General features: G+C 34.1%; 1 protein-coding gene and 1 pseudogene across 23 annotated transcripts in view; both read left to right on the top strand.

Annotated features, from left to right (window-relative positions):
• The window catches only part of HDAC9 (histone deacetylase 9), a 1,013,161-nt gene that overhangs the window by 708,768 nt on the left and 277,835 nt on the right, over window positions 1–26,558 (top strand). For all 23 annotated transcript variants that reach the window (XM_077856623.1, XM_077856624.1, XM_077856625.1 and 20 more), the window contains 2 exons: window positions 10,051–10,228; window positions 25,963–26,096. In XM_077856623.1, coding sequence (XP_077712749.1) covers window positions 10,051–10,228; window positions 25,963–26,096 — 312 coding nt within the window. The remainder of the gene's footprint in view (window positions 1–10,050; window positions 10,229–25,962; window positions 26,097–26,558) is intronic.
• On the top strand, window positions 16,667–17,949 carry LOC144288442 (26S proteasome regulatory subunit 4 pseudogene; annotated as a pseudogene).

Genomic DNA, 26,558 nt, shown 5'->3' with positions numbered 1-26,558 from the left:
TCTATACATTACTCAGTGCTCATTGCCATGAGAGTACTCCTAATGTCCTTCACCTATTTCACCCATCCCCCCACCTACCCCATCTGGTAACCATCAGTTTATTCCCTTTGTTGAGTGTTGTTTTTTGGTTTGTCTCTCTCTTTTTAGAAGCAGTCATATTTCTATGATATAATATATACATTCTTCAAACTCAAAATTAAGTGAGTGAACTCCTGTTTGTTCCAGGCTCTGAGTTTGGGTCTGGGATGATAACAGTGCAATGGACATTTCTATTCATAATTAGCTTGGAACTAATAGTCTCTCATTGTCCAAGTCTGAGTTAATGCCAGTTATTGTTTACTTTACATACACAAATGCACAGCACCTTAGCCTATTTAATTAAAATATTGATATTACAATAAAACATTTCAAAATAACTTGTAAAATAAAATTAAAGTATATGCTTATTGGGCAATTTGGAAAATAAAGTCAGTCAAAATAAGAACATAGCAATCAACAAAGCAATCATAGTTCAGTATTTAGAATTAATTACTGTTAATTGTCTTTTTCTCTTTAGATTTTTCCTAAACTTTGCACTCTTAAATTTGTTCTCTCTGTGTCCCAAACCCTCATTTTAAGTTCCCAGTTTACATCCTTCTGCTCTCACTTTTGTCCCTTGATTATCATTGTTTTTTTCATTGAATTAATTTAATATATTGAAAATTTAAAGACAAAATATACTTAATTGTACATATTATTGTATTAGTGCAAGTCGATACAAATTAATGTATATTTTATGAGTATATATTGATCTCAAAGTAAAGTAGCATATTTTTTGAAGATTTATTTATTTATTTTAGAGAGAAAGCAAGCATGAGTGGGGGGAGGGACAGATGGAGTGAAAGGAGAAAATCACAAGCAGACTCCCCACTGAGCCTAGAGCCTGACATGGGGCTCTATCTCAGGATCCTGAGATCATGACCTGAGCTGAAATCAAGTTGGCTGTCCAATTAACTTAGCCACCCAAGCACCCCTAAATTAGCATATTTAAACTTAATAAAAATATTTTTCATATTTATTTTTATTATTTTTCTCATCTACTTTTACTTTTTGTTTTTCTTTCACTCATTCTATTTGTATTTTCCAATGAATCATTATTTCCTCCATGTAAAAACTTAGTCCTTTCAATAAAACCATTGTATGTTGCAGTAATATTGGTGTTTTATATGTGCCAACTTATTAAACTTTAAAATTTTATTTTAGATATTTTTATACACAGAGAAAATAATAAAGATTCTAAAAATGAACATCCATAACATCCATCTTAAATAAATATATATTATATGTAATATAATATATAAAAACAATATATTATTTTTAATTACATATTATAATATATAAATAATGTATATTTTATATAGAAAATAATTATATATAATTACATAAAATTTATATTATATGGTATATGTCACATTATTATATAATATTACAATATTGTTATACAATGTAAGAAATACAATATACAATTGAAGGTACCCGTATATCTCTCTCCTATTTCATCTCTTCTATTCCTATGAATTTGCTAATTTTTACGTGCCTTTCTTTATATTTTTACTTCATTCATATACATATTTAAACAATATATGATACTCGCATATTTTTAAACTTAAATAATTGACTCCATATACATTCTTTGCTTGCTTTTTCACTTACCATTTTTACTATAGGGTTATTGTTCATTTTCACGTTTACCAAATGTTAATGGATTGTTCTTTGAAGTGGTTTTAACATTTTGTCCTCCTACAAGTCTATGAGTTTCTCTTACTCTGTATTTTCACTAATGCTTGGTATTATCAGACTTCAAATTTTGGTCAATATGATAAGTATAAAATGGCATCGATTCTTGGTTTTAGTTTGCATTTTTTTTTTTATTATCACTAAGGTTTCTGTTCATGTATTTGTTGTCTTAATGAAATGTTTCGTTATCTGGGAATTCCCTGTTCATACTTCTTGTCCATTTTTCTGTCCCCATTTATTTTTAGGAGTTATATATGTAATACAGACATTACAATTACTTTATGCAATAAATATTTGCTAATATTTTGCCCCTAGTTTACCTTGTCTTCTCTTCTGGGCTGAGTGATCTTGACCCAGGCCAAGGTTTGAGTAGCACATGGCTTTGAGTTGTTATGAACTTGTGCTAAAAACTAAAATGATACCTACTTTCTGTGCTTGGGTCTGTAAAAGTCAGTGCTTGGGATGAGGAGGGACCCTGGGCCCTCCTCCCACAGCCCAGTTTTTAGGCCTCAGTGAAGGGAGAGCAGGCCCCAGTTTCAGGGCCTAGTGGATGCTCAGGGTACACTCTAACTTAATCAGTCTCTTCTATTTTCCACAGAGGCTTGTATTTTATTGGCCCATGGTATATAAAAATATTTTAATTCCTTTCCTTCCCCAATTTAGAATGATATTCTCCACATCTTTCAATTGTTATTTGGCTATAGTAGTAGATAAGTATCAAAATTCATTGTTCCCATTACATATTACCAGTTTTCCCAGCATCACATATTGAAATTCCTTAACTGCTACTCTGTAGGTCATCTTTGTTCTATATGGAGTTTCTATGTAGCCATGGGTCTCCTTCTGGGCTCTCTATTCTACTAATGTATTCTACTCTATTCAATAATCTATTGATACTTTATTGTATTAAATGATTCAACTTTTAGTATGTATAGCTATTTGGTTGGGCCTATCTCTCCAAATTATTCTTTATGTTCAAAATTCACATGGCTATTCTCTGCCTTTTATCTCCTATACAAAATTTAGAATCAGCTGAAACATTCCAGAAATAATTTCTGAAGAACTGCCTTTATGCTATTATCCTCATAGAGTGTAGTGTATCTTTTCATCTCTCACTTTGCATTTCTAAGTATAATGTGGTTAGTGTATATGATCTGTGGCATTCTTCCTTTTTTCCATTAAAATATAACAAAAAATTACCATTTAATCATTTTTTGAGTGTATAGTCAGTGACATTAAGAATATTTACATTGTTGTGCACTCATCACCACCATCTGTCTCCAGAATTTTTTCATCTTTTCAAATTAGGCCTTTACCCTTTGCATAATAGCTGTTTCCCCCTGTTCCCAGCCCCTGGCAGCCACCATCCTGTCTTGATGAATTTAGTTACTCCAGATATGTCGTATAAGTGGAATCACATAGTATTTGTCCTTTGTGAGGGTTTATTTCACTTAACATAATGCCTTTAAGGTTCATCCATGTTGTTGCACATGTCAGAGTTTCTTTTTAAGACCAAATAATATTCTGTTATAAACACTAATTTTAAAAACCTTGTTGACATTTGCTTTATTGTATGTTTAGTTTGTAATTGTTACATATGTCCTTGAAAGAATATATTTTATTGGTTGTAAATTCAATATATCTCCAAGCTACAGAATTGTGTTATTCAAGTCTTCTGTAACCTGGGTCGTTTTGTGGAAAGTTTGTTATGACTTCCTTCCATTATGTGAATTTTCCATTTTTTCTTTATATTCCTTCCAATTTATGCTCTTGACATTTTGAACTTATGTTGCTAGGTTTAAATTTGTTGTTGTTAATCAAACATTCATACTATTTTGTATGTACCCTTTTTTGTCTCTAGTATTTTTCCCCTAAAGTTTGTCTGTTTTTTCAACGTTGCTGCAGAAGGTTTTTCCTCTTCTTCCTTCTTCTTTTTTCTTTTTTTGTTAGTTAGTATTTTTTGTATGTCTTCATATAACCTTTTAATCTAACCTGACTCTGCCAAAGAATATAGCCTTTCTATCCTTTAAGTTCACTTTGACTGTCTCCATTTTTTAACTGGTTAATTGAGTACCTCCCATTAGCTGTGTTTAGTAATATGTAGGGATTTGTTTCTAGCATCTCATTTTGTGAATTATAGTTGGTTAGCTTTTTCAGTATTCCATTTTTTCTCCATCATTTTTCTCCTTTTATTTTAGGTTGATTGCTTCCTGGTTTTGCTTTTTTTTTTTTTTTATCAATATGACTTATTTTCATAAATTTAAATTGTCATTTTTTTCTTTTTAAAAAATATCATTTAAATTCCAGTTAGTTAACATATGGTGTAATATCAGTTTCAGGTATACAATATAGTGATTCAACACTTCCACACAACACCCAGTGTTCATCACAACAAAGGTACTCCTTAAATTCATTGTCTGTTTTACGCATTCCCCTACCTACCTCCCCTCTAGTTTATTCTCTAGAGTTAAGAGTCAGTTTCTTGGTTTGCTTCCTTCTCTCCCCCCCCCCCCTTTGGTCATTTATTTTTTTTCTTAAATTGCACATATGTATGAAATTTTATGGTATTTTTTCCTCTGAGACTTATTTCGTTTAGCATAATACTCTCTAGCTCCATCCATGTTGTTACAAAGGGCAAGCTTTTATTTTGTCATGACTGAATAGTATATATATATGCATACCACAACTTCTTTATCAATTTATTAGTTGATGGACACTTGGGCTGTTTTCATGATTTGGCTGTTGTAGATAATGCTACTACAAACATTCGAGTACATGTATCCCTTTGAATTCATATTTTTGTATTCTTTGGGTAAATACCTAGTAGTGGGGTTGCTGGATTATAGGGTAGCTCTATTTTTCACTTTTTGAGATACCTTCATACTGTTTTCCAGAGTGGCTGTACCAGTTTGTATTCCCAACAGCAGTGCAGAAGGGTTTTGCTTTCTCTTTTTCAAAACTTTTCGTTCAGTTTAAAGTTATGCACATCATTTTTAATAACTAATTTTAAGTTATTAACATGCATATTTAGTTTTAAAAAGTCTAAAGTTAACCAGTATTTATACACCGATCCTGAATAATACAAAGACTTTACAACATGTAAACTTCCACCAGCCCTTGCTTAGCATTTTATAAGATAAGCTCCTGGGATATCTATGATTCTAATTTTCTGAAAAAACAAGACTTCTGAAGTTCAGAACACTGTGAACCAAAGAAGAAAATTCAATTTTCACATAATGCCAAAAAAGAAGGAACATATATTTTTTAAAGAAATGGCCTTGGAAATGGAATTTTAACTTTTAAAAATAATATTATTTTCCCATGATCTTTTTTTCTTTTAGGTCATATTTTTTATTAAACTAGTTCAAATAATTCCAATTTATTTCAATGATTATTTCAAAGATTAAACACTATAAATTTTTATTTTTGTATTTGCTCTTGCTGAAATTGCATAATGATATTGATTAGAACACATAATTAGCAGCCACCCACATGTCTGGAAGCAAATGTAACCATCCAGAACAAAGTGAAAACACAGAAGCCATAAAATAGGTCCCTAAGCAATGGCAATAAGAAATCAAAACAAAACCAGACAGAAACATAACCAAAAATCACTGCTGTTACAAAAAAAAATAGAGCCTTGAAGTTGCCTCTGCCTAGGGGCTTTATTACCTCATAATCTCCATTAGCAAGCTACCCCGAAATAAATATTTTACTCTAAGGAAGAACATTGTACTTGTCATATAGAGAACTTCAAGGCTTTTCCTACCCACTTTCAAATAGATAGCAATGCCTTCCCCCCCATGATTAGAAAGGCCTGGGCCTTAATAACATTGATGTCTTATTAGGCATCACTGAAAAATTTATAAAATAGGTGCATAATAACTCCTTTGTGAAAGTAATTTACAATTTTTATCAGTCAGAGGAGACCGATGATGTTTGGGTATAGTGGCCTTAGACCACTCACTTCATATAAGAAAAGGTTGTCTTACACATTTCAGTTACCGGAGAGAATTTTCCGGAATGACAGTCTGACAAAGTAACCAATCAAAACCAAATCCCCAATTAAATCACCTGAAAAAAAGAAAAACTAATGTATGTTAAGAAACAGACTCAATATAATGTATTTAAAAGATATTTTAATCAAAAATTCTTTTTTTGGAATTCCTGGGTGGCTCAGTGGTTTACACCTGCCTTAGGCCTTGGGCGTGATCTTGGAGTCCTGGGATTGAGTCCCACATCAGGCTCCCTGCATGGAGCCTGCTCTTCCCTCTGCCTGTGTCTCTGCCTCTCTCTCTCTCTCTCTGTCTCTCATGAATAAATAAATAAAATCTTTTAAAAAAATGCTTTTTTGGGGTGAGAGTATATTATTCACTAAATGGGCATGACACATTTTCTTTCAATGGGGATCAACAGATGAAAGTTTAACTGGATATCCATCTAATTTTTATTAACAATAGGTTTGTACTCTTCAAAGTTTTATTTTTCTGACAATGCAACAGAAACATGTATTTTATACTTGCTTAGAACTATAGAAAATAACTACAGACAAAACTCTCTCTCCTTAAAATTGCTAATAGAAATAAAAGTGTTGGTGAAGCACTTCAGTCAATTCCAGCTACAATAGAAAAATACTATCACAGTTTTCAACATTAAACAGGAAGCTTTTTATTGTTGAGGAGTAGTATCTATCTGAAATAAAAGTGACTTACCATTTTGTGATACTTTGGTGCCGAATATGTAACATAATAATAGGTACCTTACTGGATTATCAAGATTCCCCCTATACATTAAAAACCATACTTCATTTGTAAAGTGTATAATTGTAGCCAACTCTTTTGAAAGTGAATAAACATTTCTCTCCTCTTTACTCCTTTTTTTGGTAGAGATTCAAAAATATTCGACCTATGTCTGCTCTTAGGTCCAAGTTTTGACTGTTTATAAAAACACTTACTGTTTTTTTTAATTAAAGTTTTAATATGGGTGGTATGTAGAAAGTTTGGAAACCTCATAAAAGCATAAAGGAAAAATAATCCTGAAATTACTCATTTCCTTCATGATCTCTTGGCTCCAAAACTAAATAATTTCAGAGTATTGTCCTTTGCTAACTGTTTTGTCTGGTCTCTATTTTCTTATATTTTTCACTCATCATTTCTTGTTTTTTCTGTTACAATTGCTTATAATATGCTTTCTTGTTTTATCTTACCCTTATAGTGAGATCTTAAGGATAACTATGTATCTCTTTGCTATTTTTTTACTCAACTTATATTTATTAACATCTGTTCTATGTCAAACACTGCATGGGAATATATGAATCAATGGGTCCCCAGTTCAAAAAGCTTTCAATGTTACACATTAGAAGATAATTTCTCTCTCACACATACAACAAATCTAGAGCTTTACCCCACTCTTTACCTGGCTGATTCAACTTATCCTTCACATCTCAAATTAAACATCACGGTCTTAGATGGAAGTTCGCTCACCTTCTAGATCAGATTTTTCTTTATATTATTTCATGGCACTTTTCATTTATCCTATACAGCACTCATTGTATTTTTAATTGCATTATACTTAGAAATATTTAGTATCTTTATCCTTACTAGACAATAAACATAAAAAAAAGGTTCAACATACTAGCAAAGTGCATGGCACAGAGTATGAGCCCAATAAGTGGTTATGGCATGCAGTAACTCTAATAATGTAAAAGATGATGTCAGGGAAAAGGAGAGAGAAAAACAATGTGATGGGAATATAATGGAAAGGGAAAGCACATTTAATATGCTTTTAATATGCATTTAATATGCAGGAGTTTTCAGAAGTTCTACAGAAAATTTAAAATTTTCCTTAGAGGATGTACATGACTGCTGAATGTGCAGCTTCATAGACCTAGAGAGATGATACAGAAAAGATAGATGGATGGAACACAAATGGTCAGGTCTACAGTGTCCATAGACACAGTAGATACTGTGCTCAGAACCCATGATACTTTAAGGGGCCCACAGAATGTTTTAAATTTTAATTTTTTAATCAAAAGAGAAAATGAATATCACAGTAAGAGATAATAATCCAATGTATGCCAATGTAAGTGTAGAATGTAATTTTTAATATTTTTTGTGGAGGAAGGGACCAAAAAAGGCAGTAGTGCCCAGGGCTCATGATAATCAGAATGTAGCACTGGGGACAATATTTGTTATATAGTAGATAGGATTTGGGTAGAACCTAGAAAAGGAATAAAAGACCTAATGTTGAGAATGCAAGTTGGCCTCAGGTCAAAGAGAGTCAAAATGCTAGGCTGGAGAAGTTCTTTGAACTTTGGTTTCTTTCAGAGACTTTTGTATCAACTTCCTTCTCACAGAGGGCTTTAGGAAGAGAATTCCTGCCGGAAGGAATAGGATGGGTCGTCTCAGAAATAGGGTGATCAGTCAAGGGTCTTTTGCATTAGGTTAGATGAGGGTTAAAGAGATTACAGTCAGAAAAGACAAGGGATGGGAATTTCAGACATTCAGGTATATATTTACCCATGCTCTTTTAGATGGTGTGCAGAAAAGCCCCTTTTCCCCACAGAAAGTTCCTCAAGCCATAATTATACATTTGCATTCCCTCTGAATATAAATTCCATGAAAGAAGGGACTATGTCAACCTTACTGTTGTATCCTCAGAGCTTTGAAGATGGAGACACTCAAGAAAACAAGAGAGTTAGACTCCTGTCAAAATGTTAAAACTATTATAACTAGAACTAGATCTTGACATCATTATCATCAGTCAGTGCTAAAAGCCTGAGCATATGACAAATGCCTTCCAATTGATTGATGGTTCAGTTAGAGCAAAACAGCAGTAACAACATATACATATATATTAACTATAACTTAAAGTTAATTTTAGATTATTATTAATTTTTAAAAAGTTGAGTAGTCTTTGCCTATGGTCTATAACTAAATACATATTCATAATCCTAACTTGCACATTTATATGCAGTGTTAACTCATATATAGGGGAAGTTATAATGACATAAAACCATGTAATATGCATTGAGTACAGATATGTTGTATGTAGATTTATTAAAATCCTAACTGAATCATTTGTATACTTAGGGTGTAACAAGCCTTGTGCTAGTTAGAAATGCAAGTATCACATATAATGGCATATGTTGGGTGCTAGCAGTTGGGTTAGGTTAGTAACAGGAAGGATAAGGCAAATCCTCTCTAAGGAAAGGTGATATTTGTATCAAGTCTTGAACGAGTAAATGCTAGCCAGATAGATCAAAGCAGAAAGGAATATAAAATTTTAAAATTATAGAAAATTAGCCTTATACCTAAAAGGAATTTATTAACCTTTTGGAATATCAGTTTCCTTATTTGGCATAAGATGGTCATCGTCTGTATCACCGTTCAACTGTTTTCCATGTTTGTTCAGACTATGGACAAGGAAAGAAGCATAAAAAAGTAACACAAAGGTTATGAATTCCCTTATTTTGAAGGAGAGGAAATATATTCATTGAGTAATATTGATAGTTAAACTAGCTGCCTGTCTGTCACAGAGATTGTCTTTTTTGGAGACAGAGGAACAGACTAAGTGAATCTGCCAGGAGCTTCCAAACTCTGGCTTTTTGATTTGATAACTTAAGTATGAAGAATATCAACATTGTTAAATCATTGAGATTATATTTACTGCTCTTTAAATAAACTAAAAATTTTTATAGTATTGAGATTATACCATTCAATTTATGAAAAATTCATTGTTCTGTACCATAATATGAAAACTGAAAGGTATTAAAACATAGCCATTTAATTGGTGATTTGGGGGCTTCCATAAATTTTATTATCAATATTACTAAATAAATTCAAGATAGAATTTTCAGTATTGAGCTTTATTGGCAATTTGAAAGCAGCTGAATTGTTCTCCTACTTTGTGTTGCAACAATTCCGGAGCTATATCCAAAACGTTGTTATCAAGATAGGAAATGAATCTAAGTCGATGTTTCTCTTGAGGTTAAAGGTCTGTTTCTTTCAATCAGTTCAAATTGACAGGCCTCCTGCCATCACCTCCTCCTCAGCCAGGCAGACAGGCCCTGGCAGTCAGTGTGAAAACATCTGTTGAATGGATTTATTGACTGGATCTTGTTTTTTCTTTCTCTCTCTCTTTTTTTTCTTTTTCCTTCACACCGTTTATTATGTCTCTGACCTGATGAACTTAATTTGTTTACACATCGTTCTCAGTGTCTCCCTCAATGCTTGTCTCATGTTTCTTTCTACTGTGCTCTTTTCTTGGCAACAGCCCTTCCTGGAGCCCCAGCACACACGTGCGCTCTCAGTGCGCCAAGCTCAGCTGGCTGTGGTTGGCATGGATGGATTAGAGAAACATCGTCTTGTCTCCAGGACACATTCCTCCCCTGCTGCCTCCATTTTACCTCATCCAGCAATGGACTGCCCCCTCCAGCCTGGCTCTGCAACTGGTAGGAATCCCTAAAGACTCTCCTAATAGGCAGGCTAAATGCACCGTTCTTGTAGGATTAAGCGATTTAAATGCTCTGAATAACTCCAATAGCAGAACACTCTATTTTAACCCAATGCAACCCAAATTTTATGAGGTTATATTGGCCACAAGACAAACAGCACATCTGATAAATCTTGGGCTTAGTATTAATAGCCTCATAAATTGTTATCATTCAAGGGCCTGGAAAACACATCAACAGGTGCATAGGTCCCTTTTGGAAACAAAATCCCTACAACATTCTTCAGCAATGTTCCTCAATCTCTTCCTTCTAGTAGTTCTAGCCACTAGGAAATTTATGATGCTCAGCTTCATTTGACCCTAAAGAGTGCTTCTCCCCCCGTTTGTTTTTCATGTTGTTTTGTTTCATTGTTTTCTTCCAACTTGCCATACTAATGACTCCTGGGAGACAGTGGTATGAAGTCAAACCTTGCTTAATGCTACATACATTAGTTCCATTTCTATTTATTATGGCACCTCTGGGTGGGCTATTTGACCAACCTTTTCCTTTGCCTACAGCTGTATATGATATTTTAGAACCTGGCTACAGAGGAAAACAAACTAGATAATTCCAAGGCCAAAGGGAGGTCAAGTCTGGAACATACACAAAAAAGGGGTGCTATTCGCTCTCCAAAGGAACTGTGCTGTAAATATCCAAGTGGATAAATACTCCTTTCTGTCTTCACAAGAATGGGATCAAGAAGATATCCAAGCTTTCAAACTTGTGGTTGATCAAATGAAAGATATTATAGCCTTAAGGGGCTCATAACTTGGATGCAGCAAGGGGAGTATTCATATGCACCTTCTCTCAAAGGCTCTTACAGGTTATCTGATTTATTTTTGAATCAATTTTCAGGATTCAGAGTTTGTTTTTGTGGCTTTGGTGACCTCATGCAACCCTTTGTGCTTGGAAAAGTTAAAACACTTTTTCTAAAATCACATTCCCAAGCCTTGATATCATCTTATTTAAAAATCAATGAATGGAATGGCCAAGTTATTTAGCTTTGACAGACATCTTTAATAAGTATGCAGAGGAACTACTTTTTAAAAGTTGTTACACCAGAAGCCAACATTCCATCCTAGGAGTTACAGGCAATATATTTGCATATATTTCTTACACCACATTAGCCACTGTCTTGGATCCCTGTATTTCTAGAGCATAGGAGACCTGCCCTGGTATCCCAGACAACCCAGGACTGTAGCCCATTGTCAGCAGAAGTTGCTTGGATCAGTCCTGCCTTGTTCTCTCCTTGGTCTTTAGAGAGTTTTTGCTCAAAACCAGATATATGATATAGAGGAATACTTTTTGTAGCTATTCAAATCAGTAGTCCTCAAGAATTATATTCTTTGAAAGTATTTTTCCTGAAAGTATTTTTTATTTAGCTATAAATTTTCAGAGAACACAGAGCAGAATTCATCCTGTCATAATGGCAGTTCTATTCACTCAAAATTATTTCTTTAATTTTAAAGAGAACTTAATTTATAAAGTTTCATGGTGTTGTTCTCATGTATGTTGATGTCTACTATTGAAATCCTATTGATTGAGTTTCTTTTCTTGGTTAAAAGGGATAACCTTTCCTGACTTGCTTTTTTTCCTCTGCTTTTAGATGTTCCTTCAATATGAATAAGGAAGTCCTCCTTATATAATTAGAATGACACTACATGTTTAAGAAAACAGTGTTGCCAGATAGACAGGGTTGGTCGGGCTTAGAAGAATCCAGGTAGAAGAGTAGACTTTAACCACACTAACATAAGGATGACAAACAACCTAATCATTCAAACCAAAAACTGAGTCATTTCAGATCATTAGTTCCTTTCTCATAATGTCAGCATCCTAGTATTTATCAGAGTTTGTATCCCAAAGACAAGAAAAGAAATGAACTTATTTTCATATTTAATGGACTTGATAGGGCACATTTCTTGCCTAAATGATATATAAATTTATATTTTTAAAAAATAAGATTTTAGGGGTGCCTTGATGACTCAGTTGGTTAAGTGGTTAAGTGTCTGCCTCTTGATTTCTGTTCAGGTCATGATCTCAGGGTCATGAGATTGAGTCTCCCACACACACACCTTGGGTTCTGCACTGGGCATGGAGTATGCTTAAGCTTCTCTCTGTCTCCCCCCACCCTTGCTCATGTGCATGCACAAGACCCCTCTGTCTCTTAAAAAAAAAAAAAATATATATATATATATATATATATATATATATATACACATAGGATTTTAGTGTTTCTAATGACTTCAGTTTCAGAGGTGAACTATTAAGACTTTCATTTGTAGTATGTTTGAAAAGAACATTTAAGCATTAAATTCTTTTGATTTTTTTAATGTCTATAGATATAGATACATTTTTAAAAAAACAAAAGTAACATTCAAGTACATTCTTTGGGAACATTTAGTTTTTAGGTTTTTTTTTTTTGTTTTAGGAAGTTATATAATCTCACACACTCAGTAGTTGTTCTACTAAGAAGTAAAGAGGAGAAGAGTGCCCGGGTGGCTCAGTGGTTGAACATATGCCTCTGGCTCAGGTCATGATCCTGGGGTCCTGGGATCAAGTCCCACATTGGGCTCCCTGCATGGAACCTGCTTCTCCCTCTGCCTGTGTCTCTGCCTCTCTCTCTGTGTCTCTCATGAATAAATAAATAAACTCTTAAAAATAAAAATTAAAAAATAAAAAGGAGGAGAAAACAAATACATTGTAAAGGTAGATTCTTTGCTTACATCCATTCTGTAAGAGCTATACTTTTTGCTATAACTTAAAAAGTTTATTCAATACTTAACTCACCTAATTTTCAAGGCACATCTTTTCAAACTTTATCTTCCACGTGGATTCTTAGCAGCCAGATAGAGCAACCACGCCACCCCTTTTTGAAAAGAACAAATCCGTGTTCCCAGGGAAAAATGTTGTCTGAACTCAGTCAGTTGTTGAAAGATGAAGTCTTCAGTCTGTTTCCTGTGAGGACTTGAATGGACCAAAAAATGGACTAATATATAGCCACTACCTGGTGGCCCTACAGAATTCTTGGGTAAAGATATTTCTAGGATGGACAAGAAGAGCATATGATCATGATGCTGCTAGTGACAGAGAAGAAAGTATGTTGTACAGCCAGGTTGCCACATATTCATTTAAAGGGATTTTATGTTATATTGTAATGAGTAATAATACTCATTTTTTATAGTATTCAATTTAAGAGGTGGGGTTTTTTCTTCCATTTAAAGGCAAAGCATATTGTTTATATAACTTCTGATAATTAAGGAAAGGGCAGTATATTTTGTTTTCTTTACCATAGCCATCTTTTCTGCTCAACTATTTCTATCAGGGATAAGGCTTAACCATGATTCACAAAAGGGCATTGACAGTATACGACATAGTTGTATCAAATGGGATTCACTGAAATAAAAACTTAATGGCAAATGAATTTGATTGGCTTTATCTTCCCTGTTAACCAGTACAATTTAAGATCTTCTATCTCCCAGTGCTAGGGGGCTTTATATAATCTGTGAAGAAATTCTTTCTTTATAATACTAACTTTTTAGTCAGTGTCTAGGGTGAATAGGATCATAGTACTCAAACTAAACCAACATTGTGAAAGCCATTAAAAATAATTTAGTTAAAAGAATTTTTAAATAGTGGGTAAAATGGCATGATGGAAAGTGAAGTACATATGAACATTTCAGTATAACAATAGCAACGCTGGTCTGTCTTTTTTTCTTTCTTTCTCTTTCATCCTTTCTTCTTCCTTTTAAGTAAAGATGTTTTCCCAAGTCAGGCTAACTCCAACTGATCCTTCAGATTTTTGTTTATATATTTCCTTTAGGAAGCCTTGCTTGGTTAGCTAAATCCAAATTAAATCTATTCTGATCCTTCATAAAAAACTGGATCTTTCCTCAAATGCTGTAATTATATTATTTGGGGCATTGTGTTCCAATGGGCTCTCCATGAGGAAAGAAACTGTATTTTTCTGTTTTCTGTAACCCGAGTACTTAAATACATGGCTAGCACATGGAAGGTGCTTATTACTCTATAATAAACAACTCAACAAACAAATGAACAACTGAATGAAAGAGTAAATAGACAAGAATTACCTAAAATTATACAAAAAAAAATCATTGGTATGTTAGGCAAAGTTTTGGGGTAATATATTTTTATTAACTAGAGAAAAAGGATACGTGTTTATTAAAGGCAATTTGGTAAATCTAGTAAAATATAATGGAAAACCACCCATTATTCCATCACTCATAGGTAATCATAAGTCAAATATGGATTTATTTTCAGTATGTTTTCCTCTTCCTATGTGGGTCCCTTTAACAGAATGAAGAAAAGTTATACATATGTTTGTGTTCTTAATTGTGCTTGTGTGTATTTGTAAGTATATGTGTATGTGTGTAATTCTGTATATGTTTCTCTGTGTGTGTATTTTAATATCTCTCAGAGAAACATCTGTTACTACCTGTATCAGAATGAAAACATTAATTTCTTTTGGGAAGATAATCAATTTTGAAATTACCATTTTCAATATATATGCTTAAATTTTCTCTTGAAAAACTCTGAAAAATTGCTTATCTAACTTTCACTGAAGATGGTAAAAACAGCTATTTTATTTACTTAGATTATTAACTGAATTTGATCACTTGTATTATATAACATATAGCATACATATTTGTAAGTATATATAACTTATACATATTTATGTATATTTATATTTTTTGGCTTTTTTGTGCCTGACAGTGTCATTCTATTACCTTTGTACATACTTGGACACAGACTTATTGGGGCACATGTTTTTTGTCTGAAAAGTCTGGAAATATGGTCAAATGCTAAAGCATTTGGACAATCTCAGTTTAGCATTGACAAGAGGTCTGAATTTATACTGGTATATATTCCTTTGTGAGCAGCCTGTTTATTCTTCTCTGTAGTCTCATGGTATGTTTCCTTTATCTTGTTAATCAAGCAAAAACAAATCATCTTTATCATGAACATTTGCAGTTACATGCTCATGTAAATGTCTCTTTCTAGTTATGGAGAAATTCTTCAATTATTCCTATTATACAATGACTCTGAATTCCTCCTTGAAGGAAATTACAATTTTTTTGTTCAGCTACCACTTCTCTGACTTCTGTATTTTCCTCTCCTTGTGTCCATCTCTAAGTTTATAATCAGTAGCACTGATTTGGTTTCCTGAAAAGTAAATTCCTCTTTTGTTGCCTCCAGTGTAGATTTTATAGAGTCAATGTCTTTTGACATTTGAGGATGTCAAGAAGTTTTCTAGAATTTTATTTTGGTTCCTATAGTAAATCATATTCAATGATCTAACTAGTAGGAATGATAGCTCCCTTTTTAGTTTCTGTAGCATATTCTCATAGGCCCTCAGTTTGCGTTTGTTTTTGCTCACTCATTCTTGAAAGTAGAGAAATCTTTTCACATATTTGTCAGCAAGTCTAGTGACTTCTATTTGATTTCACTTTTTCCAGCTTATATGCTGGTTGAATCTCCTCTTTGGCTATGTTGTTGAATGGCAATACTAGTCCAATTCCTAGGTTTCAACAGACTATCTCATACAGTGTTAGCTGGAAGGATTAAAGTGGAATTTCTTCTATCCATTTCCTTTTTAACTGTCCGATAGTCTGATAAAGATGATTTACATAAAAGATTATATCTTAAAAATTCTTTTTATATACTCAGAGAAAAAATTTAGCAAATTTTAAGTATTCACTTTTGGATATTTCATTTGTGTGCTGGGCAAATTAAATTTCACAATTAATAATTACACTATCTGGTACTTTGATTAAAGAGTACTTATTAAAAGATAGTATAACAAGTGTTACAGATGTTAGAATGTAAAGAATATAGTAGATACAGAACAAAAAAGCAAGATAAGCCTTATGGATAGAGAATCATGAACAGAAAGTATAATAGCTGTTAATAAGTATGAAGTGGAAGTTATTAGAAATGACCATTGCTTCGAGATAGTTCTTATTATCTGTTTTAATAATTATACCCATTTCAGGTCTTTTAAAACATTTAAAAAATATTTTAAGAGATTATCCCCATAATTTTTTTCTTCCTTCCTGTACAGAGTTGTTGTTTTTTTTAAGATTTTATTTATTTATGAGAGACACACAGAGAGAGGCAGAGGCATAGGCAGATGGAAAAGCAGGCTCCCCACAAGGAGCCCAATGTGGGACTTGATCCCAGGACCCCAGGATCCTGCCCTGAGCCTGAGGCAGATATTCAACCACTGAGCCACCCAGGCGTGCCTTGTTAAGAGTTTTTTTTAAAAACCATGTCATATAACTATTTTTATACAAGCCTCATCTTTACTACTAGATCATGAATTAAATGTAATAAAATGAAATTGTTAGCACCTAGGATTCGAGTGGTCGAAGCAAAATAGGTCAAAGTGGTAGTCATGGCCTTGGTAATGGCAAAAACAGATGACAAGGATAAGAAAATGAAATCTGAACCTCCTATACCAACTAGAGTGGGGAAAAAGAAGAAAGCAAAGGGACCAGATGCTGTGAGCAAGCTGCCACTGGTGACACCTCACACTTAGTGCCAGTCAATATTTTGAAGTTAGAATTAAAGACTATCTTTTCATGGAAGAAGAATTCATTAGAAATCAAGTACAAATGAAGCCTTTGAAGAAAATCAAGAGAGGGAATGATCAAAGACAGATGATCTGAGGGGGACCCTTATGTCGGTAGGAACTTTGGAAGAGATCATTGGTGACAGTCATGTTATCATGTCTACATCTGTGGGCTCAGAACACTAAATTAGCATTCTTTCCTATGTAAAAGACAAGGATCTTTTAGAACCAGGCTGCTTGGTTGTACTCAGCCACTAGGTGCATGCCATCATTGGGGTGTTCATGGATGACACAGATCCCTTGGTCACAATGATGACTGTAGAAAAGACCCCTCAGGAAACCTGTGCTAATGTTGGGGAGTTGGGCAATCAAATCCAGGAAATTCAGGAAACTAGAACTTCCTCTCACTCATCCTGAATATTATGAAGAGATGGGTAATAATTCCCCCAAAGGGGTATCATTCTTTATTATTCATCTGGCATCGGTAAAGCCTTATTAGCCAAAGGAGTAGCAAACCAAACCTCAGCCACTTTCTTGAAAATGGTTGGCTCTGAACTTACTCAGAAGTACCTAGGTGTTGGGCCCAGACTCATTTGAGAATTGTTTTGAGTTGGTGAAGAACATATGCTATACACTATGTTTATTGATAAAATTGATGCCATTGGAACAAAAGGTATAACTCACATTTGATGGCAAGGAATTCAACAAACAATATTGGAACTCTTGAACCAGTGGATGGATTTGATTCAAGGGATGACATGAAAGCTATCATGGCCACAAACTGAATAGATACTTTGGATACAGCACTTATCAGACCAGGGTGCAATGACAGAGAGACTGAGTTCCCCCTGACCAATTAAAAGACTAAGAAATCCATCTTTCAGATCCACACAAGTAAAATGCTGCTGGCTGATGATGTAACCCTGAACGACTTGATCATGGCTAAAGATGTCCTGTCTGATGTAACATCAAGGCCATCTGTACAGAAGCTGGTCTGATGGCCTTGAGAGAATGTAGAATGAAAGTAATAAATGAAGACTTAAAAAAATCTAAAGAAAATGCTCTTGGGATGCCTGGGTGGCTCAGTGGTTGAACATCTGCCTTTGTCTCTGGTCGTGATCCTGGGGCACTGGGATCAAGTCCTGCATCAGGCTCCCCAAAGGGAGTCTGCTTCTCCCTCTGCCTATGTCTCTGCCTCTCTTTATGTCACTCATGAATAAATTAACAAAATTTAAAAAACAAGAAACTCTTTATGAAAAAAAGAAGCTCTTTATGAAAAACAAGAAGGCACCCCTGAGGGGCTCTATCTCTAGTGGACCACAATTGCCTCAAGAAAATGCTTGTGAGTGTCCTGACTCCTTGGAGGGACAAGCGTGGGGAAGTTGCCAAGAGGAACCCATGTTCCAGCTCATCTTTCTTAGCAGAGCCTCCTGTGTACCTTTTTGAGTATGATGTGCAGTATGCCCACTGAGCTATCTTCATCTGTTGGTCATGAGAAATGCTCTCTCCCCAGTAAAACACATGCTCCTTCTCAAAAAAAAAAAAAAAATTGCTGGCGCCCAGACAATAATGAACATTCAATGAATGATTATTGCATTTACATCTTTCAGGAAAGATATCATACTATATACATTTGTATCATGCTAACTTTCTGTCCTTTGGCCCTGCAAGATGTTTAATAAACCTTGTAGAGCAGATTCCTTGAGAAGGTGTAAAACCTCAAGCAGTTGCCAGAAAAGCTATATGAATGTTAAGAACCAAGAATCAGGATTAGAAATTTTAGGGTTAAAGATTCTACACTCAGCTCTCCTCATAGACCAGAGTAGACTCAACCTAATAGTTGATATGAGACTGGGTATAAACCTGAAGACAAGAATAGATCTTGTGGCTAAATAATGATTTAACTATATGTAATGATTAAAAGGGGGAAAGATAGACAGTAGGTGCTTGAAATACTTATCTTACTTAATTAAACTGAAAGCCAGAGAAAATAGAGTCCAAGCATATCTAGAAAATGTAGCAAAAAATATTTTTTCTGGGAAATAAACTTCTAGGGTTTAAAATAGTAAAGACTTTATGTTAAGACTCTTTGGTGTATTTTCCCAAATCCTAATTTTAACTCTTGTCCCATTGATCAAGAGAGAGATTGATCCATTGGTTTATGTTGCAAATGTTAACCAGTAGGGCAGAAAGGGTCAAAGAAAAGTAAAATACCATATGAATCCCAAAGAGAAGGGCAGGTTTATTTCTCACCCTATAAGTCTTTGTTTCTAAAAAGAAGAAAAAAAAGAAAAAGAAAAAGAGGAAAGGAATGGAGATGAAGGATGAGGTTAAAGTCTCACCTTGCACTCTACCTGTTAACACCTCATTGCTACATCATTAAGATGAGTAAGTGGAGGTTTAGAGTTCCAGACTTTATTTATTTCCCCTTAAATTCAAATGTCTTTCCAAGAGCTTCTGGACTTTGTATTATAATCTCCAGATACTTGGCAATAACTTCCAGCTACCATAACCTGTTTTATAATAATTTTTGCAGTGGTTTGTGGAGAAAATACTGTTAAAAGAGGAACAGTACTGTGGAACTAAAGTTAGATAATATTAAGAGATGAAGTAGTGAAAAATATTTAGCAACTAAATAAAATCTCTAGTCTTGAAAAATATGTTTTCACAGTGAGACGTATTTTTTGTGTCTGATATCCTTAATATATCTTTTATGTATTATGAAATTGTAGTTGGAAATATATTAAAACATTCAACAAAAGGATATAACAATTGTAAATATTTATGCACCCAAATGGGAGTACCCAAATACATAAAACAAACACAGAGGAAATAATCAATAGTAATAAAATAATAGTAGGGGACTTTAACACCCCATTTACATGGATGAGCAGGTCATCCAAACTGAAAATCAACAAGGAAACAGTAGCTTTGAATGACACATTGGACCAGATGGATTTAACAGACATATTCAGAACATTCCATCCTAAAACAGCGGAATACACATTCTTTTCGAGTGCACATGGAACATTCTCCAGAATAGATCACATATTAGGCCACAAAAGAAGCCTCAAGAAATTCAAAAAGATCAAAGTCATGCCATGTATCTTCTCTGGACATAATGCTATTAAGTTAGAAATCAACCACAAGAAAAACTCTGGAAAGCCCACATATACATAGAGATTACATAACATACTACTAAACAATGAATGGGTCAACCAAGAAATCAAAGAAGAAATAAAAAAATTACATGGAAACAAACAAAAATGAAAACACAACATCCCAAAACCTTTGGGATGCAGCAAAAGCAGTTCTAAGAGGGAAGCTTATAGCAATACAGCCTATCTTGAGAAGAAAAATCTCAAACAACTTAACCTTAACTCTAGAGTAGTTAGACAAAGAACAGCAAACAAAACCCAAAACCAGCAGTGGGAAGGAAATAATAGAGCAGAAATAAGTGATAAAAGAAACTAGAAACCACCGTAAAACAGATCAATGAAACCAAGAGCTGGTTCTTTGAAAAGATAAACAAAATCGATAAACCTAATCAGATTCATTAAAAAAAAAAAAATGGGAGAGAGAGAAAGGACTCAAATCACAAATAAAAAAGGAGAAATAACAACTAACAAAGAAATACAAACAGTTGTAAGGGAATATTTGGAATGTTACATGTGAACAAATTAGACAACCTAGAGCAAATCGATAAATTTCCTAGAAACCTATAACCTACTAAAACTGAAGAAGGGAGAAATAGAAAATTTGAACAGACTACTTATCAGCAAGGAGATTGAATCAGTAATAAAAAAATTCCCAACAAATAAATGTCCAGCACCAGACTGCTTCACAGGCAAATTCTACCAAACATTTATAGAAGAGTTAACCCTCTGCCAAGTAGGTCTAGAGGGGACATATGTCAACATAATAAAGGCTTTATATGAAAAACTCACAGCCCAGGCGCCTGGATGGCTTATTCGGTTAAGCGTCAGCCTTTGGCTCAGGTCATGATCCCAGGGGTTCTGGGATCCAGCCCTACATCAGGCTTCCTACTCAGTGGGGAAGCTGCTTCTCCCTTTCCCCTTACCCCTCCCTCATGCTTGCTTTCTGTCTCTTTTTCTCTCAAATAAATAAAATAGTAAAAAATAGAAATAAAAAACCCTATAGCCAATATCATACTCAATGGTAAAAAACTGAGAGGTTTCCCGCTAAGTCAGGAACAAGGTAAGGATGTTCACTCTCACCACTCTTATTCGGCATAGTACTGGAAATCCTATCCAAAGCAGTTAGATAACATAAAGAAATAAAAGGCATTTAAATTTGTAAGAAGGAAATAATTTGTCTAGAAACTGACAAATGAATTCAGTAAAGTTGCAGGATACTACATCAATGTAAAATCTGTTGCATTCCTATGCACTAATAATGAAGCAGCCAGAGGTTAAGAAAACAGTCTCATTTATAATTGCACCCATATCAATAAAATATCTCAAAATAAACTTAACTAACGAGGTCAAAGACTTGTACTCTGAAAACTAATACTGATGAAAGATATTCAAGACAATGCAAAGAAATGGAAAGACATTCCATGCTTATGAGTTGGAAGAACAAATACTGTTAAAATGTCTATATATCTCAAATCAATCTACAGATTTAATGCAATCCCTATGAAAACACCAACAGCATTTTTCACTAGAACTAGAAGAAACAGACATAAGATTTGTATGGAACCACAAAAGACCTCAAATATCCAAAGTAGTCTTGAAAAAGAAAAATAAAACTGTAGGTATCACAAAGACTAGATTTCAAGTTATATTACAAAGTGGTTGTAATTAAAACAATATGGTACTGGCATAAAAATGGACCTAGAAATAAACTCACAATTATATGGTCAATTAATCTTTGACAAAGGAGGACTGAATATACGATGGGGAAAAGTATCTTCAACAAATGGTATTGGGAACACTGGACAGCTATGTGCAAAAGAAACCAGAGCATTTTCTTTCACTATACACAAAAATAAACTCAAAATGGATTAAAGACCTATATGTGAGACCTGAATCAATAAGAATCCCTTAAGAGAGCACAGACAGTAATTTCTCTGATGTCAGCCATAGCAACTTTTTTCCTGGATATGTCTCCAGAAGCAAGAGGATATAAAAGTACAAATAAACTATTGGTACTACATCAAAATAAAAGACTTCTGCACAGCAAAGGAAACAATCAAGAAAACTAAAAGGCAACCTCCTAAATGGAACAAGATACTCACAAATAGCATATCCAATAAAGGATTAGTATCCAAAATATATAATAAGAAGAACTGATACAGCTCAACACCTCAAAATGAACATTTCCTTTTAAAAATGGCAGAAGACATGAACAGACATGTTTCCAAAGGAAACACACAGATGGTCAACAGGCATATGAAAAGATGCTCAACATCACTCATTATCAGGAAAATACATATCAAAACTACAATGAAATATGAAATAAGTGTTGGTGAGGATGTGGAAAAAAAAAGGGACCCTCTTGCACTATTAGTAGGAATGCAAACTGGTGTAGTCGCTGTGGCAAATAGCATGAAGGTTCCTTAAAAAATTAAAAATAGAACTATCCTATGATCTAGGAATCACACAACTGGATATTTATCCCCCCAAATCCCAAAAACGGTAATTCAAAGGGATACATGCACCCCCGTTTATTACAGCATTATTGACAATAGCCAAACTATGGATACAGCCCAAGTGTCCATTGATAGATGAATGGATGAAGATGTGGTATATATATATATATATATATATATATATATATATATATATACACAATGGAATATTATTCAGTCATAAAAAGAATGAAATCTTGCTATTTGCAACAACATGGATAGACGTAGAGGATATAATGCTGAGCAAAATAAGTCAGAAAAAGAAAAAAGAAAAATACTATGATCTCACTCATATGTGGAATTTAAGAAACAAAATAAATGAGCAAAGAAAAAAAAAGAGGGACAAACAAAGAAATAGACTTAACTGTAGAGAATAAACTGATGGTTACCAGAGGGGAGGTGGACAGAGGAATGGATGAAATAGGTGGTAAGGATTAAAGAGTATACTTGTGATGAAAAAGAAGAAAAGGAAGGGAGGGAAGGAGAATGAAAGGAAGGAAGGATATATACTAAACAGTTCCTGCTATGTAATAGGAACTTATATACTTGATACATCTGAATTTCAAAGACATGTCTTGTATATCTTTATATATTGAATGTTACTTTTTATGTCTGCCTGCTTTCCCTTCTGCCTTTCTACATGTATTCCTTTGGACTTTATTTAAAGATACTTATTCATCTTTTTTTTGTGCAAAATACTGTGCAGAAATATAAAGCTGATTAAGTTAAATATCTGTAGTAGAAGCACTTGCCAGTAGGAAGGTAAGGCATATAAAAGAAAAGAATACTAAAGAAATAAGGCTAAAAAAATTAAGGATTCCAAGGAGATCCACCACTTAGGTTCATCAAGCAAGACTTTATAATGGAGATAACTGACCTAGTTCTTACATCTGTTCATTTATTTATATTTTTCAGTCATTCATTAAAAATACTTTTGAGGACCTACTATATCCAAGCATGTGTATAAACACTATGAGTTCAGAGATAAACACTATAACTCTGATCTTTGCTTTCATAGATCTCAGCAGATAGTGAAGAAAATGTACAATTAACAAGATTATATGACAATTACATAATTGTGATAAATGCTCCGAAGACCTAGAAGATACTATGAGGACATATCGTAGCAAACCTAATTTAGAGACATCATTTAGCCTTGAAAAGTGTATAGGAATTACCCAAATCAGGGCTGGAGTTATGGGGGGCAGGAAGGAAGAATTATGGGCATAGATGGAACATGATATATACTTATCCCAAGGCTGGTGTGATTTTGATTGTTTTGAAGAATGGAAGGTGGGCCTTTGTGGGAAGAGGTACATGGAGAGAAAGCTGAAGAACTGGGGAGAGGCCTACCTATGCCTTGAGGAATTTTATTCTAATCAGTGATTAGATTAATCAATGTCTTTTTTTGAAGTAATTATATTGTCATGTCACCAAAATATTTAAGCAAAAGTAACTGTTATGTGGCAAAAAGAACAGAGTAAAAGTCAGGTAGCCAGTTACAAGGCTTTGTTTTAGGTGTTCAGATTAGAGACAATAATACCTTTGATTATGTATGGTTTTGGCTGGAGATCATCAAGTGATTCATGTTGTTTTTTGAAGGGAAAACACTACTTACTTCTTAGTTCTTTGGAGAGGGAGTTTCCAGAGGATACTAAGGTTTCTTGCTTGAGCAATGATGGATCATGATGTCCTTTACTGAAACGAGGGACAAAGTGTATGGTTTAAGATCATGAACTCAAGTCTGAGACATTCTCACTTTATAAAAACCATGAGACATCCAAATGGAGATTTTGGAGGGGCAATTGAATAGATAAGTGTGCAAGTATACTACTTAGAGGAATGAGCACTAAGAATGAAAATGTAAGTAAGGGGCATAGGATAGATTTTGAAGCCATTTTAGTATTAAGATTGGATATTATTTGGGCCAGCAAAGTGATGTTTTTTTCTTAGATATAATTTTTACCACATGGTTTCAAAATACATATGTTACTATTCTGCTTGATTTAGTACACTCAGAGAAATATTTTCCCTTTTGAGTAGCATTTCTCTAACATGAGATTGTGAGTGAAATACAGAATAAAATGCATTAATTAAACTTACTTTACAACACAAATTACTGGCCTGTATCTGAATACAGTTACTTTTGCTCTTCAATTTTGGTCTTGGATTCTTCTGCCCTCACTCCATGCTTAGGCAGTTTTGTAAGTAACGTGTTTTTCCCCAAGGAATTGGATTAAGGGTGGAAATCTTTTCAGAAGACACACAGAGAGAGGCAAAGACACAGTCAAAGGGAGAAGCAGGCTCCTCGTAGTGAGCCCGATGTGGAACTCGATCCCGGGACTGGGATCACACCCTGAGCCAAAGACAGATGCTCAACCACTGAGCCACCCAGGCATCCCCATAATAGTTTATTTCATCATATTTTTAAAAATCTTTCTCATCATAGGGTCTAACTAAAATATGAAATACGTGAACTCTTGATAATTTAAAAGCAGATTTTATTCATTAGGTATCTTTGGAATCTCTACTGAAGGTAGTGCAATTGACTTATTTTTTTCTTTTTCATTTTTTTTAGAGAAACACTTCAAATGTCCCACAGAATTGTAAGATCTACAGTGTCCATATTGATTACAGATTGGCATAAATTTTGAGAAAAGCACAGTAAGCAGGGAAGAAGCTCTTTCTGCACAACTCTGAAGCAGAATAGGCAAGCAGTTGGAAAGTTTTGTAGTTTAATGCAAGGCCTGCTCTAAAGTGAAGCTGGAATTACTTGCGAAATTAATTCATGATTTAGAGACTCAGCTCATTTTGTGGTTTTATTTTTTTTTTATTTTTTATTTTGTTCATTTTGTGGTTTTAGTGATAAAATTTGGACCTTTACTGATTTGGATTATTTGTCTAAACATACTTCATAATGATTTAAGATACTGCTAAAATTATAGTATTTTAAAAAATTTGAAGTTTCTTACAATATTATCATCTTCGGGATGCCTGGGTGGCTCCGTGGTTAAGCATTTGCCTTCGGCCCAGGGCATGATCCTGGAGACCGGGGATCAAGTCCCACGGTCTCCTTGCTTGGAGCCTGCTTCTCCCTCTGCCTGTGTCTCTGCTTCTCTCTCTCTGTCTCTCATGAATAAATATATAAAATTTAAAAAAATATATTACCATCTTCATCACTATAAATTTACCAAGCTAGGATCTGAGTTCTGATTAATCCATAGGTTAAACTTTTTTTTTTTTTTTTTTTTTGCATTTATATCCAGACATGAAGGACTAAACAGCTCTTATGGGCTAGGAATTTGCACATAAGAAATTGTATTATTTCTCTATTTGTAAATTTATTTTTAAAAGAATATCTTTTTTTTTTTGGAGTAATTATATTGTCATGTAACTTGTATCATTACTTTGTATCATTACTCAGTCTTGTGCTATGTTTTCTTTGTCCTGAAGGAATTGCCTATGACCCTCTGATGCTGAAACACCAGTGCATTTGTGGCAATTCCACCACCCACCCTGAGCATGCTGGACGAATACAGAGCATCTGGTCACGGCTGCAAGAAACTGGGCTGCTAAATAAATGTGAGGTAATCCTAAATTGGCTACACTCTTTTATTTATTTAAATAAATCATATAAAGAGGCTAGTATTCATTTGGGTAGTAGTGGAAAAATATTAATGGTGAAACACAAACATCATGATTCATGAACTATCATTGATACTAGTAGCATAGCATTTATGTCCTGACTCTCGGCTGTGCACATAGTAGGGAGTCAGTCCATGTTGATTGACTGGGCAGCTGCATGATGTATGTGTGTTATTATTGCAACACTTTTAAGTATACATTGTAATATTACTGTTTCCAAATACGTATTATTTATTAAGTTAATATTCTGGGAAACTCTACAAACTGCTATGTGCTAAGTAGTTGTTATTTCTTATTATAAGCTATATAGTGAGCTCAGATGTATGCCAAATTTGCCTATGGAAATGACTAGATTTAACGATTATCCTCTTACCAAGAAAAGTCACTTCTTTTCATTGAAGTGG

Source organism: Canis aureus, chromosome 18, assembly GCF_053574225.1.
Source record: "Canis aureus isolate CA01 chromosome 18, VMU_Caureus_v.1.0, whole genome shotgun sequence".
Taxonomy (NCBI): Eukaryota; Metazoa; Chordata; class Mammalia; order Carnivora; family Canidae; genus Canis; species Canis aureus.
Note: the sequence above shows the minus strand (reverse complement) of the source record. Positions and strands in the feature narration are given on the sequence as shown.